The sequence below is a fragment of the Athene cunicularia genome (assembly GCF_003259725.1).
Source record: "Athene cunicularia isolate RWA chromosome 4 unlocalized genomic scaffold, athCun1 chr4_part2, whole genome shotgun sequence".
Lineage (NCBI taxonomy): Eukaryota > Metazoa > Chordata > Aves > Strigiformes > Strigidae > Athene > Athene cunicularia.
The window spans coordinates 26,227,748-26,242,930 of record NW_020799099.1 but is presented as its reverse complement, the minus strand read 5'-3'; the positions used below and the strand labels follow the sequence as shown (position 1 = coordinate 26,242,930).

Here is a 15,183-nt window from a genome sequence, read left to right as displayed (position 1 = left end):
TATAACATTGTATTACTTTACTAAAAAAGAAAAGCAGAAAAGAACCACCTTTTTGTAGTTAGACTGATCTGTGTACTGAAATAACTGTTAAGAAAAATAGTAACATACAGGTGCACTGTTGTCAAGGTACAAAAATATTTATGGCTTTAGTGGATCTTACATATATACTCGCGTGCTTTGCTGAATTTGGGCCTTAAATTTCAAGATAAATCTTGACGTTATAAAATAACACTACTAAAACTTTTTGAATCAAGTATACCAGTATTTCAGAAGAAAAAAAATTCTGAAGTATATTTTTATGAAATAATATATAATAAAACATTTAAAACATATCCCAGTGAATGTAACATTTTAATTCTAAAATACATTTATATGTGCTGCTATTTAAAAAAATTAAAGTTTCTCTCTCTGTGAAGAATGTAAGACTGAATTCATGGTTAAATTAGATTCCATCAAATATTTACTGCATTTACACTAAACTAAGATAAAAGGAAGTGAATGACCTTCAGGAATTACCCATAGTTTTGATGGTGGGGTTTTTTTTACCTGTTGGTGAACCTACTTCTCTGTTTCTAGAATACAATAATCTGGAATTTTGGGGGAGTTCATTTCCATGCTAGCATATTATATTTTAATTAAATTACCTTTGATGTGGTAGGAAAAATAACCAGACAGGTAGAATCAGCTCTATGAAGAAAGTGATACCATTATTTTACACCTGGAAAACCTGAAGTCTCCAGAAGCTGTCAAGTGGGAAGAAGAGGTCCCAGAAGATGGTCATGGGCCAAGACTTATTCAGGGGCAAAAAGGGCACTGATGTGAAAGTCCCTGAGTTGACAAAGCTGCTGGACATGCAGCTGCTGTGTCTGAAGCGCTTTTTTTGTGATACAGCCTGTCAGCCTTTGTGCTGCAGGACATCCACATTCAGCTTCTTCCTGCCCTGGTGTGGACTGGAATCTGTGCTCTTCCTCTGAACATGACCTTGGGCTCCTGCCAACTACTATTTATGACAAAATTATCATTTATTTGCAAGAAAGTGGAGAACCATGACATTTATAGTAATAATACTGTTGTACAAACCCAGTATCACTAATGTACAAATCTTTAAATTCCAAATAATGATTATACAGTTCCTAAAGAAAGCTGCCTGCAGAACTATTTTCTAAGTATCCTGAAGTTCTTGTTTCCCAGAAACAAATGGGCTGGCCCTTTGATAACATATCTCCTGGTTCAAAACTAGTATCAACTTAATAGACGTAACAACTTTCAAGCAATTGAAAAGTCTTCCTCGCCTCTGCAATGACAAGGCCCTCTAAGTAACATCTTTAAGGAAACAAAGTGAAAAACCTAATTCCGTAACACTTCAGAGGATTCAAATACTGAAAAAAACCCATGCATTTACTAGGTCTTCCTTTAATCGTTTGCACGTGGTATTCTAAGTGCACCTTGCACTTAATGTAACTACAATTCAGAAAAAAAGTCCATTGTGTTATAGGAAAACCGATCTCACTCAAACAGTAATTAAGACAGTAGCTTTAAAGTTCTGACAGGAGAAAGATAATGAATTGCCAATGTAGAGTTTACAGCAGGAATTTCAGCAGTATAATGGACCTTGAAAAGTTATGAGAAAGATGATGGCACACATCACAGAATTAAGTCAAACATTTGCTGATGTCTTTCAAGAATGAGGAACACCAGCCCTCCTGTTGTTCACAATGTTTAAAGACATTTTCTGACCTTAACAAAAAAACAAGAAACATGAGGAAACATGGGAAAAGTTTCTCGGTTTATTCCTCCCTAGAAGAGAGCTCATCCCAGGGGAGCAGCAGTGTTTAATGTAAATTCTCCATCTCTGCCATATTAATTGCTGTCATATTTACCATGGGAAGCAAATTGAAAATTAAAATTAAATAATCTGCTGTGAGATCAAACTACAAGCAAGCAATTCATTCAGTGTCTGGCTGAATGCAACATGGCACTGTGCCACTCAGAAATGAAGATGACTTTACATAGTATAGTCATAGCAGCAGAGAAACTTAACAATGCTCAAAATGCTCTGTGCAAACATTTCATTGTATATTTACATCTATACTTGTCTTCCAGCCAAAATGCCTTCCTGTATGCTTATTTGTGCTAGTTGCTTCTGAATATTTTGCACTGCTAAACATTTCCTTGACGATGCCATGAAATACAGTGAAATACATCAATCGTACAGTAAAAGCCCCTAATATTAAAATGGCCATTTATCAGAATTAAGCAATACTACTTGTTAATAGTAGCTACAAGTGGTTTATAATCTTAGCTTATGGACATGGCACAAGAAATAGAAGCAACATGAAATACTTCTTTCTTATTACAGGCAGAGTCCTTTGCTCAGAGTAGGACAGAATATGGTATTATAATGTGACTTTTTTGTTTTTAATCATACTCATCACTTTGTTAGGTGAACTAATGCACGTTGAGCAAGAATTTTAAAAAATAAATCAGTATTTTTTGCAGCAGTCAGAAGATACCACTGACTGGCTCTAGCTTTCTCCAGCACGAGAATAATTGAAGCACTTGTAGGAGCTCTGTGTGGTCTGGGAGCCATTGCCTCAACAGAAGCAGCTGTTAACTTCTGTCTTGCCTTTATGTAAAATGGAGGCTTGCAATTCCCACTCAGCTCTAATCCTTGTGGGACTCGGGAATCACTGCCTTTTGCCCCTTGCCAGTCAGTAGGCCCCTACACAGAGCAAGGCAGGAACTGTTACTGACGTTACTGACGCACAGGCAAAACACAATCAGCTTCTAGCAAGACAGGTTCGTAATCATCACCCTATCAGTAGCAGCTCATTGTAGATTCAGTTGTGCCTGTCAGCAGACAAACACAGGGAAAATAACTAAATCCTATCATTTTGTCTTATTAATCTGAAGTGCAGTATCGGCACTTTATTTTTTCTACTTCAAGTGCTGTGTGTAGCAAAAGAATCAAAGCCCTGGTGATTTGTCTGTTTCCAAGGATTTTAAGAAGGCTTCTAAAATAGAGAAAATTGCTCAAGACCACATCAATAAGTAAGTTAATCTTTTACAAAGTCAAAATAAGTATTTATTAGTCTTATTAAATCCTGTACAAATAAGTAAGCTTTCTTTGGCTGCTTCATTGTTAAACATGTTCAGAGTGCACGCACCTTCAAAGCATTAATTTGTGTCAGTATTGCTGCTTTGGAAAGCACAAGATGTAAGTAACTGGAGCAGATAGGCAAATCTGTTTACAAATTTCTAAGTGGTAGTGAGTGATGCCTAATCAAGAACTGCCAGTTGTTGACTTAGGTAGAGGATATCTTGGAAAAGATGTGTCCTTCTGAAGAGTGAGAGATTTTCCTGCACCTCTCCAGTCAAAGACTAACCATCAACTGGAATTGGAGGATCCCTTTCCAATAATTTGGTCCTGTTGTTAACACAGTAAATACTTTTGCTAACCTACCTGGAGAGAACTGTGTCATTACACAAGCATAATTTAAAACCATGTATAACTTGCATATTAGGTAAAGCGCACTGTAGGGATAGGATTTCTAAATCTTCAGCAGCAACACAAACATAATGAAAACATTAATCAGACCAAATTCCACAAAAAATATAACTCTATACAAGGAAAATTGCAAAGCCAAGGAGTTGAGCTCTAGGAAACCCCAAATATAGGTGATCATTCAATCCTAAATCTTTATCGCCCTCATTCAATCCTAAATCTTTATCGCCCTTGTGTAGATAATGTAGATAAGCTTTACTTACACTACAAAGTAGTACCTTTTTTTCTATCAAGATTCTAGGCTCTTTCACAGAACGGATTTTTTTCTACTTCAGCAAAAGCAGTAACTGATGAAAAGCTTGTTATCCTCTCGTAGATCAGGATGAGACATATTGGACAGTGAATTTCACAGTAATTTACTGTTATTACCCAAGAAATTTCTAAATTCCACTCTATCTCTCAGAAGGAATATGCTTTGTCAGGTTTAAACTTTTCTGCTTGTTCCCCCAAACTTCTACCCTTCCTTCTGACAAGTCATCCCTAGTTCTGAGCTGTCAGTACCCCAGAGTCCTTTAGAGTAGTCTTACTGTTTTTTATCCAAAGCACTGATCACCATTGTGTACTGTGCATGCCAAGTTCCAGTGTCAGGAACCCCACTGACAGACGTAGCTGTTTGGGGCTATTTCTGAGAGAAGTATACTCAAAACTTTTCTGTAAATTCCTGAATACTCTTGATAGTAAGGAAGTGCCACAGCACACCACAGCACTTACTGACCTATCCACTAGAATTGATAATCCAGTGATTATCAAGCTAAGTACAAGGTAGTATAGTGCCTATGATAAAATAACACAAGTCATAGCAATCAATTATTAACAGTCTGACCATTTTAGAAAATCCAAATTTAGTGTTGTAACTCATCCCAGTCACTGTCCTATATATGACTGCTTAGAGAAAACTAAAAATCTAGACCTTGCTTACAAGAACGACTTTGTCCCCACATAATGTGGAATTTCCTCATCTCTCTACTTTTTCTTTATGAAGTGTTTTAAGAAATGGAGAAACACAGTCAGGTGTTTCCTCTGTGCTCCAAGCTGAATGGATTGAGATCCGTGTTACTGCAACATTAGACAGCTACCAATCCAGGAGATGAAGAACATAAATACCTTTGTTTTTTGAGAATAAAATAAGTTACCTAATTTGCATATTGTCCCTATTGTAATCAGCAGAAAATAAGTTTCATGGAATACGTAAGTAAACTTCAAAACTGCTAATATGTCTCATTTTAAGGTCATCATGAGACAGACATATCTAGTGCTTTAAAATATTAAAATATTAGCATTTGTGTAATAACACCAAGCTCTATACATAGAAACCAGTGTTCTTAAAGACCAGGAAAAAAACATAAACATCACTGAATTTCTGATAATGGTTGAGGGACTTATTTCCTTCTGAGGGCCTGAAGCAAATCCCTGTATCCAAACACAGTCCTGGGAGAAGCCCAGACTGCAGATGTTAAAGCTATATTGCAGCCACATCTCTGGTTTCAATTAAAGGCACAGGGGGAACCCTAGTTACCGCACCGATGTTTTGGCATGTAGCTAAAGGAAGGACAGATTCCCAAATGTTGCTTATAAAATATATATTTGTCATTTTAAGTATCACATGTACTTTCATAGGGTAAATATTTTTCCTATGCTAGAACCAAATAACAGGGAGGCATGCTGAGAAGATAGCGTGGGAAAAATATTCTCTTCCTGTGAGTCAAAGCCTATCTGTGAAAACACTCCCTAGCAAGCCCAGCAGGCAGCCTCATAGCAGGCGATTCTCTGCTTCCCCCTTCGCACGCTCAGGTGCAAACAGCAGCCCTTCGTTGGGGCACATCCTCGCACCATGAGCCCTGGTCCAAAGCATCTTATGATGGAGCTAAGCAACTTACAGTGGAGATACTACCCCTAAAAATGCCAGCCTCCTCACACTGTGGGAACTCTTGAGGTTGGTTGCTCATGGGCATTTCTCCTGAGGCAGAGCTTACAAACACTAGAAACATACCTGGTGTATGCAACCACAACATTATTTGTTTGGGGTTTTTATTGAACTGACATAAGTGTTGATACCTCAAGTGATCCGGGTACCCAGATGAGGACACAGTTGAAACAGAGGAGGTGCTGCAGTGAGGACAAGCAAAACTAAAACCAATCCAAAGTGTCTGGGAACTATTCTCACACTTTAAAGGAAAATATTTTAAATATAGCATTTAGTCTGCATTTGCAGTCCGTAAAAATACAATACTTTCCTGAAAATCATAAGAGGAAAGCTAGTAAATAAATGTATGTCTTCAAAACTCTTTATTTTCAAGAATTAAAACTTGTCCTGAGGACATATAGTCTTCATGACAGTTAGCAGGAGTTAAATGTAGTTTTGTCCATAGCCAGTGGAATGTAAATTAGAATCCACAAAAGGAGAAGGGCTATGGTTCTAGAATATGAAGTATTTGTCAATTGTTGTGCTTACTGATTCTTTCCAAATGCCTGCTTACAGGTGAATCTCTCAAACTTACCACTGCATGTAACTTTATTCATTTAACTGGACCCTTAACTTCAAATGTCTGCAAAATCTGATTTTTATTTAGTTCACAGATCAAAAACATTTTTAGGAGCAAAGAAAATAAAAAATAATTGCAACCATTTGTAACAAGACTGAAATCTGGTAACTTTTAATCTCATACTATTTTCTACTGAAATCTTTAACAAGTATTCATGATTTAGCCAGGATTGCCGCATCTTCTATAATAAATGAAACAATACACTATTTAAAAATTCCAAATTTCTACTACATGAAGTAACTTCCTATTTGAGAACCATGGTCTGGATTAACTGTGAAGCATCTTCAGAGATTGTAAAATAATTCTCCTACTTCTTCAAAGACGCTTGTCTTGCGGAGACTTGTACATGCATCTAATTGAAGTTGAATGTGGGTAACTGTTTACACAACTGACACATTGGTTTGTATAAATACCATTATTGTTATTTTCCCAAAGATGCTGGAGCACTGTAGAGTAATATAAAACATTGATTGTAGCGTCTTATAACAGTGCATATGGCTAAATATTCCATTTGTGTTCACAGCTTTAAATGATAATGAAGAGCAAATTTTATAAATAAAAGTACTAAAAGCTTCCCTGAACTCTACAGATCTTTATAAACCGTTTGAAAATTAGGTCTGTAGAAAGCAAAATGTTTCATTAGTAGACTTCAGTTGCAGTTTTCTAACTATTTGCCACCTGCCACTTCTGTTTACAATGTCTACAAAATCATTTTCACACTGAAAATCACTGACAACTACCTTTCATATTTATTCACATTTAAGCACTTCATGCCAACTCCCATTGAAGTCAATAGTGGGTTTCTGCATATAGCAGGAATAGGATTAAACCTAACAGGTCTGTGACATCACAGAAATACTGATTTGCATGTTTTCTTATCTTTGAAGCAAAATACAGCCTTGACATTTTTCATTTTGGGTTTTTGCAGGTAGGTTTGCAGAGGTGATGGTAAACAGAACTGAGGTCATTTGAGATTCTGTAAAAGTTAAAAACTACGCATGGGAAGATAGTAACAGGAACTTCTAAGCAGTCAGAATGGTTTATCCTGCAGCAGCAAGGTAATGTCCTTGTAATTTTTCTGATAGGGAAAAAAAATATTGATTGAAGATGTGAATGCAAACAGAATAGATGGCTGAAGAGGTGTTTACACAGTCATCATGCAGCTTCTGATTCTGCTTTAGCTAGAGCTCATGGCAAAGAAAGCAGCTCTGAAGAAGAGGAAAAATGAGCTACTTTCCCAATTGTTCTCTTCCACGGCATCTGCAGGGCAGGGCCAGAAGGCACCTTCGTTTTCAATTATATGCTTACAGAGTTTCTGCCACAAGACATGTTTAAAATAATTGAGATTGGTGATTTTGCCATGTGCACAGTACATTAGTACCTTCATTTATAATTTTGCTTGGCTTGTCATTTTTCATACAATGTATGGGCATCTATAGTTATTCACAGCCCATCCATTTCAAAATCTGGTCTTTAAAGAAGATGTGAGTATGCAAAAGCATCGGATCTTACCTTTGAAAAGCACAGTTTCAAAGGCTATCAGCACATCTTGTGAGACTGAAAGCTCTAAGAATACAATACCAGTTTCCTTGAGTATATCACTTAGTTGCTTTCTAATACTCGTCTGGAAGATACAGCAGATATGCATTTAAAGCAGAGAAAGCTAGGTAAATATGGTAAATATGTGAATTTATATTGTCTTTAAAAACACAGGCTTCTTTTTTTTCACCAAAATGATTAAGCAAGGGAAAGTTGAGACATTTTGTGAAATACTGTTTGCACATGTGTTATTAAGAGAAATTAATGTTGTTAATTAATCACAGTAAATATGCACTTGATGACTAACACTAGACTGCTGTTAGTGTATACCACCTCTGTGACAAAACTAAAAATTAAATAAATCAAGAGGAAGACTTTGACTTCCTGTAGAATGTTCAATCTGTGATGCTTATTGTCTCCAGTGCAATTGCTGGAGTTATCACAGCTACTGATCTTTCAAATCCTTCCGTTCTATTTATTCTACTTTTCTTTTAAGCATGTGAAAGAAATCAAATTGCACAGAGTGTTTCTCAGATTACTTTTGCACAGGAAAAGTCAGCACATGCAAATGACAGCAGCAGGGAGAAGGCAGCATGCAAAACTAACTCGGAAATAACTGCTGTATTCACCACATACTCTATATGTGGAACTTCTCCTGGGCCTTGGTGGCAGTTTGATGTAAAGACTGATGTGAAAATGTGGCTTTGCAGAAGAATAAACTGAAAATATTTATGTTTTTTTTCAACTTTGACACATCTATTTAAAAATTTAAAAAAATCTGTGGGACAGACTATAGCAGAAATCTAGGTTATTCATATCTAGAAATGCGAGACCCTTTGTAAAGAAATTTATCAAGTCACTATTAAAATGTAGCTTGTTTTATTAATATTTTCAGTGAAAATCAAAGGATCATTGTGATCATGATGCAAAGGCAGATACAGGACACATATGCTACTTTTCCAAACCTTCAGTAGTGCTAAACAATAGAGAATAAATCCATTCCTATAGCTAAAAAATATTATCAAATAGAAGCCTCAGTCAGCACTGATCCCCCAGTTATAACAGATGCATTTAGAAAGATTTAGCGTGTTTCAAGCCATGCATTATACTGACTCAAGAGAATTAACTGTTGAATTGCAATTTCTTGTAACAGTATCAAAATTGAATATTAAATCCCACAAAAATTTAAAAAAAAAAAAAGTCATCCAGCTTTTTTGAAACTCTAGTGTCTATCCAGTTCTAGATATTTTAGTGCCAGAGTGCTAGGCACAGACTGGCACAGAAACATATGCTCAACTCTAAATGCTTGTAAATTCCAATGAAATTCACTGATTTCTGTGGCAGGAATTTCAGATTAATGGAGATTAAACAGATTAAGAGATTTGGAGGAACGGAGATCCAAGAAGAGTTAACAAAGAACACTGCAGAATCTCTGACTAGATGTACCAATCATTGGCTCTAATTTGAGGTACAAATTCAGGGTTTAAATATGGATTTAAATTAAATGTATTTTAACCATAAGGATTCTCCTGCTACTTTTGTCACAAATTTTTGTGACTCTTCAGGCAAAGCCCTCAGGTCTTTCTCTCATTGGGAAAATGCAGATAATTTTTCCATAAAACAAGGGAGATGATTTTGCCAAAGACTTGGATTCTCTAAAAGACTAGAATCATATGAAAAACTCTTACCAAAAAATGTTTGTCATCCAAACAAATATGCTTCTGTGACACAGAACCCGAATTTTGTGCACTGTATAAATCATGGGGTAATCCTCCTAGAGTTATTCTAGGTAGGGTACTTAGAACTGTCCACGATTCTTCATCTCGCAACCTGTGTAACTGTATTGACTGCAACAATGTTAACATCACAGTATTCTTACCAAAGTCTGGAAGATCAAAACTTTGCTCCATTTCTCAGCGTAGTTTGTCTCACTTACTGTAGCATTATTGTGCAATATCTGCTGTTCTTTATTATGTGAGAGATAAAAAGGAGAGAAGGGAGATACAGACAGTATAAAGGAGCAAGGAATTAAAACCAGAAGAAAGTAGAGAAGGAAGCCTATAGAAGGACATGAGGATTAAAAATTCATATGAAGGAAAACATGGGCAACAGAACAAAACAATTTGCAAAGGCACAGTTCTCTTAATGATGCATTGCTCTACTACAAAACCACTGAAGTATGGCAGCTAGTTATGCGAATAACTTCTCTGTAATCTGTCAGTACAGCCTACAGAAAATGTTGAAATTATAATTTCAAGGAGCTTTTCAGCAGTATTTTAGATTTTAGGGGATTTTTTTTTTTTTTGGTGGTAGTTACAGCTTCTGTTTCAATCAACTCTGTTGCACAATTAAGGAAGGATACATGTTTATCAACCTGATTTGGCTGCCAAGACCCAATTTCCAGTTACAGTGTTTTGCCTCACTAGAATCAAATGGGAGGCAGGGAGTGACATACCTTGTTTTGTTGCATTGTTTAATGAGGTTACCCTATGTTAATAAAGAAGTAAAAACTTTCTAGACTTGGACATTTCATATGTTATTTTCCAGTATTTTGTTTTAAATGGCACTAATTTATAAGTTAAATGCCAGACACATTGTTACTGATTTAAAATTTTGTAGTTTTACATTTTACTTTTAAAGATATTTCACTTCTCTTTACAGCATGTCTGTAAGAAACATATTTTCTCTCTCCATCAGGCCTTCTGAAATACCGGTTAGTGTTGCACAGGCATCTGAGATCCCAGAATGGAAGCACTACTTACCTGGCTTCCACGAAGGTCCTGACCTGCATTCCAGTGAGGCAGCATGACAGTGCACCAGTGTCAGCAATCACCAGTAACCGCAAGCCAGACCTTCCTCCCGTTGTGCCACCCCAGAAGGTAAGAAACTGTCAGGGCACTCAGTTCTTAGCTCAAGGTATGACAATTTACGCTTCAGTGCTGGGAGTCTTTGGGTTTCAGTCCTCAGGCAAAATGAGCATGGACGCAGCTTGAGAGTTTTGCTCTAGAGGCTGGGGCTCCAGATGAGAGCATCAGATACAAAGAAGTAGCAGCAGATAGGCATGTGAAAATCACGGCTGACCCATAGACATTAAGCGCCAGTCACCCATGAAGGCTGAAATCTGAACCCTGAAGTGGCAGGCAATGACTGCAGAGGATCTTGGCTGCATTGTCTTTACTGAGGTTAATGGGGTAATCTCAGTTTTACTTCACTGAGAACCAAAACTAGTATCAACTGTAATCAATAAACATCTTTGTCTCAAAACTTCAGCTTGTGCAATGACAGATAAACTACCCAGATACTGTAACACCCACTTTTAGTGTAGGAGCTGTCCCACACCAAAGGCTGTTCAAGTACTATTTCCCACCAAAATGTTAAAGAACAACCACTTTGTATGTTCTGTTTTCTAAACCTGTAAAATGGGCACCCACCACTGAACACCTGTTTTTTTCATTATATTAAGAAATCATGTTCATTTCAAAAATGGGGCCAGATAATAGGACATCTCCAACTTGCTATTTTGTATACTGGTGCTGTGAATAGTAGCTCCAAGCCAACACAGAAAACAGTTTAGCTATTTCAGAGATGAAAGACCAGAGAGACTGGACAGTCTTTGTGGGAGAAAACCTAAAAATGAACCAAAATCAAATTGTGGACCTAGCAAGTCCATATGTACTCAGAGGAGTACTTCAAATAGGTTTTGTCCTGAAAAGAAATCCTTCTCTGACTGCAAAGATAAATTTGTTAACTGGGTTCTCGGTAAAAGAAATCCCATAACAAATAATAGGTTCCAGATCTGTGTTTTGTGTATGTGCACAGAAAGAGGATGCTACATAGGAAGTTCTCCCTTTTTCTAGATATGTAGAAATTCCACGATGAAAAGGCTCAGAGACAATGTGTATAGTTGGGGTAGAGGGAGGGAATAAGAAGCATGAGTTCTAGAGGATATAAACAGAGACCTAAGTTTAAGGATAAAGAAAGGTAGTATCGCCTTCATGAAGAATTTCCTGCCAAGATGAACACAATGGTTTTTTAAGCATTTTGATATTCTGGAGCATCCGGAAGCACAATGAGTGTGCACTCTCAGCAGGTAAAAAAAAAAACAAACAGGGAAGACAGAAAGTTTGCTGCACTGTGTATAATCTTCCTTTACATAGGGTCAGAACTTTGATATTTCTGCTTACAGTTTAGGCTATGTTGAAATTTCGAAACATTTGTTTCAAATATTTGTACCTGGCAAGTTTGAATGAGACAAAAGCGCTAACTTTACAGGTATCCTGTGACAATGGAGAAATGAAGTTCTCACAGCATCACGAGTGTCTTTGCAGAATATTCATGTTGTAAACCTTTGTTCTGGGTTTTCAACTTTGTTTATAACAGGCATCTAATTCCTACGCTGCCCATAATATATTAAACTGACAATGGGATTGGATTCCTAAGTAATGCAGCTTCTTGGCTGAAAGACAGAGTACCAAACCTAAGTTTAGCATTAAACATCTGAATGCATTTATTAATATTTTACTAACGATTGTGTTTTCCATGGTTGTAGAGTAACAGTTGGGAAAGAAAACAGCAAGGATATATTATATAAATACCTGCTTAAACTGCCTTTTTTCACATGTTTATTACATCATTAGACAGACCAGGCATTTACAACGCAGTACATTACAGCAACTGCAATAAAACCTATCTGCTTTTTAAAAATACAGCAACCCCATTAGATGCTTTTCTGCCACTACTGCTCTCATTTCAGTTTCTTACCTTATTTTTTCCCCATTTCAATTTATTACTAACAAAAATCTGCCCATAACATGGGCAGGGATGGATGATCTTTTTTTAGTTCTTGCTACATATAAGTCAGAATCCTGTATTCCATCAGTATTCCTTGCTCTTCACCACTTCAAAGCCTATTTGAGAAGATACTTTTACCTTTTAACTCCCTCTATCATTTAAACCTATTTTTTTTGCTTAGAAAATATTGCTTAGAAGTGCAAATTATCTTCAAGATACACTGGAAGATATCATGAAACCACATTTCATGTATTATTTTAACCAACAGTTAAAACATTTTTTACTGGTATTTGCTAGTTCTTCTAAGAGAATAACTACTCTGTCATGATGCCCACCACCATCTCATGCATGGTATAGTTGCACACATTAAACTCTGACTAAGAAACAACTGTGTTAGTTCTAAAATTTACCATTGGTGTGGTCAGTTACTTTTTCTACATATAGTTGATTATCATGCTGCATCTCCCACAGATCTGGAACATATGACATGCAGTTAAGTGCAGAGATGATCTAAATTGATACTCATTTTCAGATCAGCTGTAGATTTTCAGTGTCATACTACAAATTTAGTCTCTGCCTCTGTCTACCAAAATGTTTTGCAAACCATGCCTAACTCATGACTGAAAGCCTGGTCTCCTCTATGCTATTTCCTTGCCACCACACAACCAAATGTTTTTGTCTGGAAAGGGCACAATTTCACCACCTTTTAGCATTCATGTAGGCCACCATTCAGTCAGTGAGATAGATTGATACCTGGACAATGTGAAAATTCTTAGGGAGCCTTTGCTTAAACTCAGATACTTGTAATTACTTCTGTCTGGTGAGTTCATCCTTGGGCAGGTTGCTCAGCAGAGAAATTGTATCAATGTTACCTTGCATTCTGCTTTTTCTCTATTGCTAGATGTTTATTTTTGTTTATTTTAACCTCCCAGAAGGTCCAAATTAAGATCAGGGCCATACATAAATACGCAGTAAAAGATTATGTTTGACCTGAAAGGTTTGTCCTCTGAATAGCTAACACAGAAAAATGGAATATGAAAGCAAACGTTATGATGCTTCTTTTAGAAGTGGGGAAATAAGGCATGCTGGGGATCACAAACAAAAGACTGCAGCTGGGCTAAGTGAATCCAGATCTCTTGAACAGAGTTGCACACACTTTTTCTGGCCAAGAGTTTAGTAGATCTGAGTGATTTACAAAAATCAGGTCAAACCTTATAAAAATTTGCATCCATATTTTAAAAATAAATATGGAGATTGAAACCCTTGCACATTTCTACAAGTGAAATTAAAATAGATTTTTCAGGTAGGATTCATAAAGGTGTGTAGGTGCCATATATAAAGCAAAACAAAGGAGGGTGTCCTCACCCTACAGCTTCATGCCTAACACACACAAGGTTTAACTTCATTCTCTCCTTTCTGAAAGCTCTGTAATTGCTTCTAGGAAAGGCATTTCCTCTTGGCTAGTTTTATTAATATCATGCAACCTGTTTGGGAACCTTTAACTTTAACTGCATCAAAGCAAGCACTTAATTTGATCTAAAGTTAATTGTATTTATTCCTGTCATGATTTCATGAAGTTTTTGAGGAAAAAAAAAATCAGTTCCACACTGATCAAAAGCCTTCATAAATTTCTTAAGCTACAAGACTATCCTTCCATTCATACCATTCTTTACATGTGGAAATTCTAAAATCCTACCTTGAATATGCTCTGTGAATTCTATGGACTAATGACTACGTTTTCATCAAAATTTGAACAGTTGGATCAATCCACCAAATATTTTTCTCAACATGAGGCAAGTGATTTTGCATTCTAAACTTGCCAGTGCAAACAGACAACTATGAAGACAGTTTGAGAAAAAAAAAAAAAAAAAGAAATTTAAAGTTAGATTGATGCATGCTTTCTCCAAAGACATGGAAATTTTGCCGGTTTTAGCAGTGCTATTTAAAACAGGAACTGCAATGAGTATTTAAGGCTCCAGGGTGCCTGCAGTCAGGACTAGGGAGCCACACAGCTATTAATATAAGCAGACACTCCTCCCTATTAACCAGAAGACAGCAACTGGATATATTGTCTTGTGCTTTCAAATCACAGAAATAATTACGAGCAAATGCAAAATCCAAATTTTTCCAAGCAACAAACTAGAAATCTTGCTGAGGTGTTCTTCAATTGTAGTCAGCCTTTTACTCATGCTCTTTCAAGTGTGAAGGGTTTCTGTATTTGCTGAGGAGGGAAATCAGCTTTCCCTGAAGAACTTTTTATCAGTCTCCATCTGTACCAAGTGTCAAGTGTAACACAAGGTTAAAAGGAAATTAAACACAGGTTTACCTTGGTCAGCATTAGAAAGGCACTCATCATACTCCTGCCTAATATACCATAGAGAAACCTGTTTCTGGGATCTCAAAAAGCAACTGTGCTATTATTCATTAAAATTGGAGAGTACAGAAGCATCTACTGTCTGTGGCACCACAGAAACCACCAAGTTTTACTGCACCCTCTGGAATTGATGACTTTCTAGAATTACACCAGGAGGATTGCCACAAAATATATTTTCCCCAAAGGAATGATACATTTTTGTTCTGAATACCTTAGAATGGGGCTGAGGAAGAGATTTACTTCATTTTTTTCAATTTCCATTTGTGGAAGAGAAAATAATCGAAGGATTTTATTTAGCACATTGCCTTATAGTAAGAAATTTTTACTCACACTGAAGCAACTGGATGACTTGCATGGGATATTCCCCACAA

The 15,183-nt window shown here is 36.6% G+C and overlaps 1 protein-coding gene across 1 annotated transcript in view; it reads left to right on the top strand.

The window, feature by feature from the left end:
* Positions 1-10,665, top strand: part of LOC113479699 — a 34,819-nt gene extending 24,154 nt beyond the window's left edge. The window contains exon 4 of the mRNA XM_026847955.1: positions 10,345-10,665. Coding sequence (XP_026703756.1) covers positions 10,345-10,640 — 296 coding nt within the window. The 3' untranslated portion in view covers positions 10,641-10,665. The remainder of the gene's footprint in view (positions 1-10,344) is intronic.
* The last annotated feature ends 4,518 nt before the right edge of the window (positions 10,666-15,183 follow it).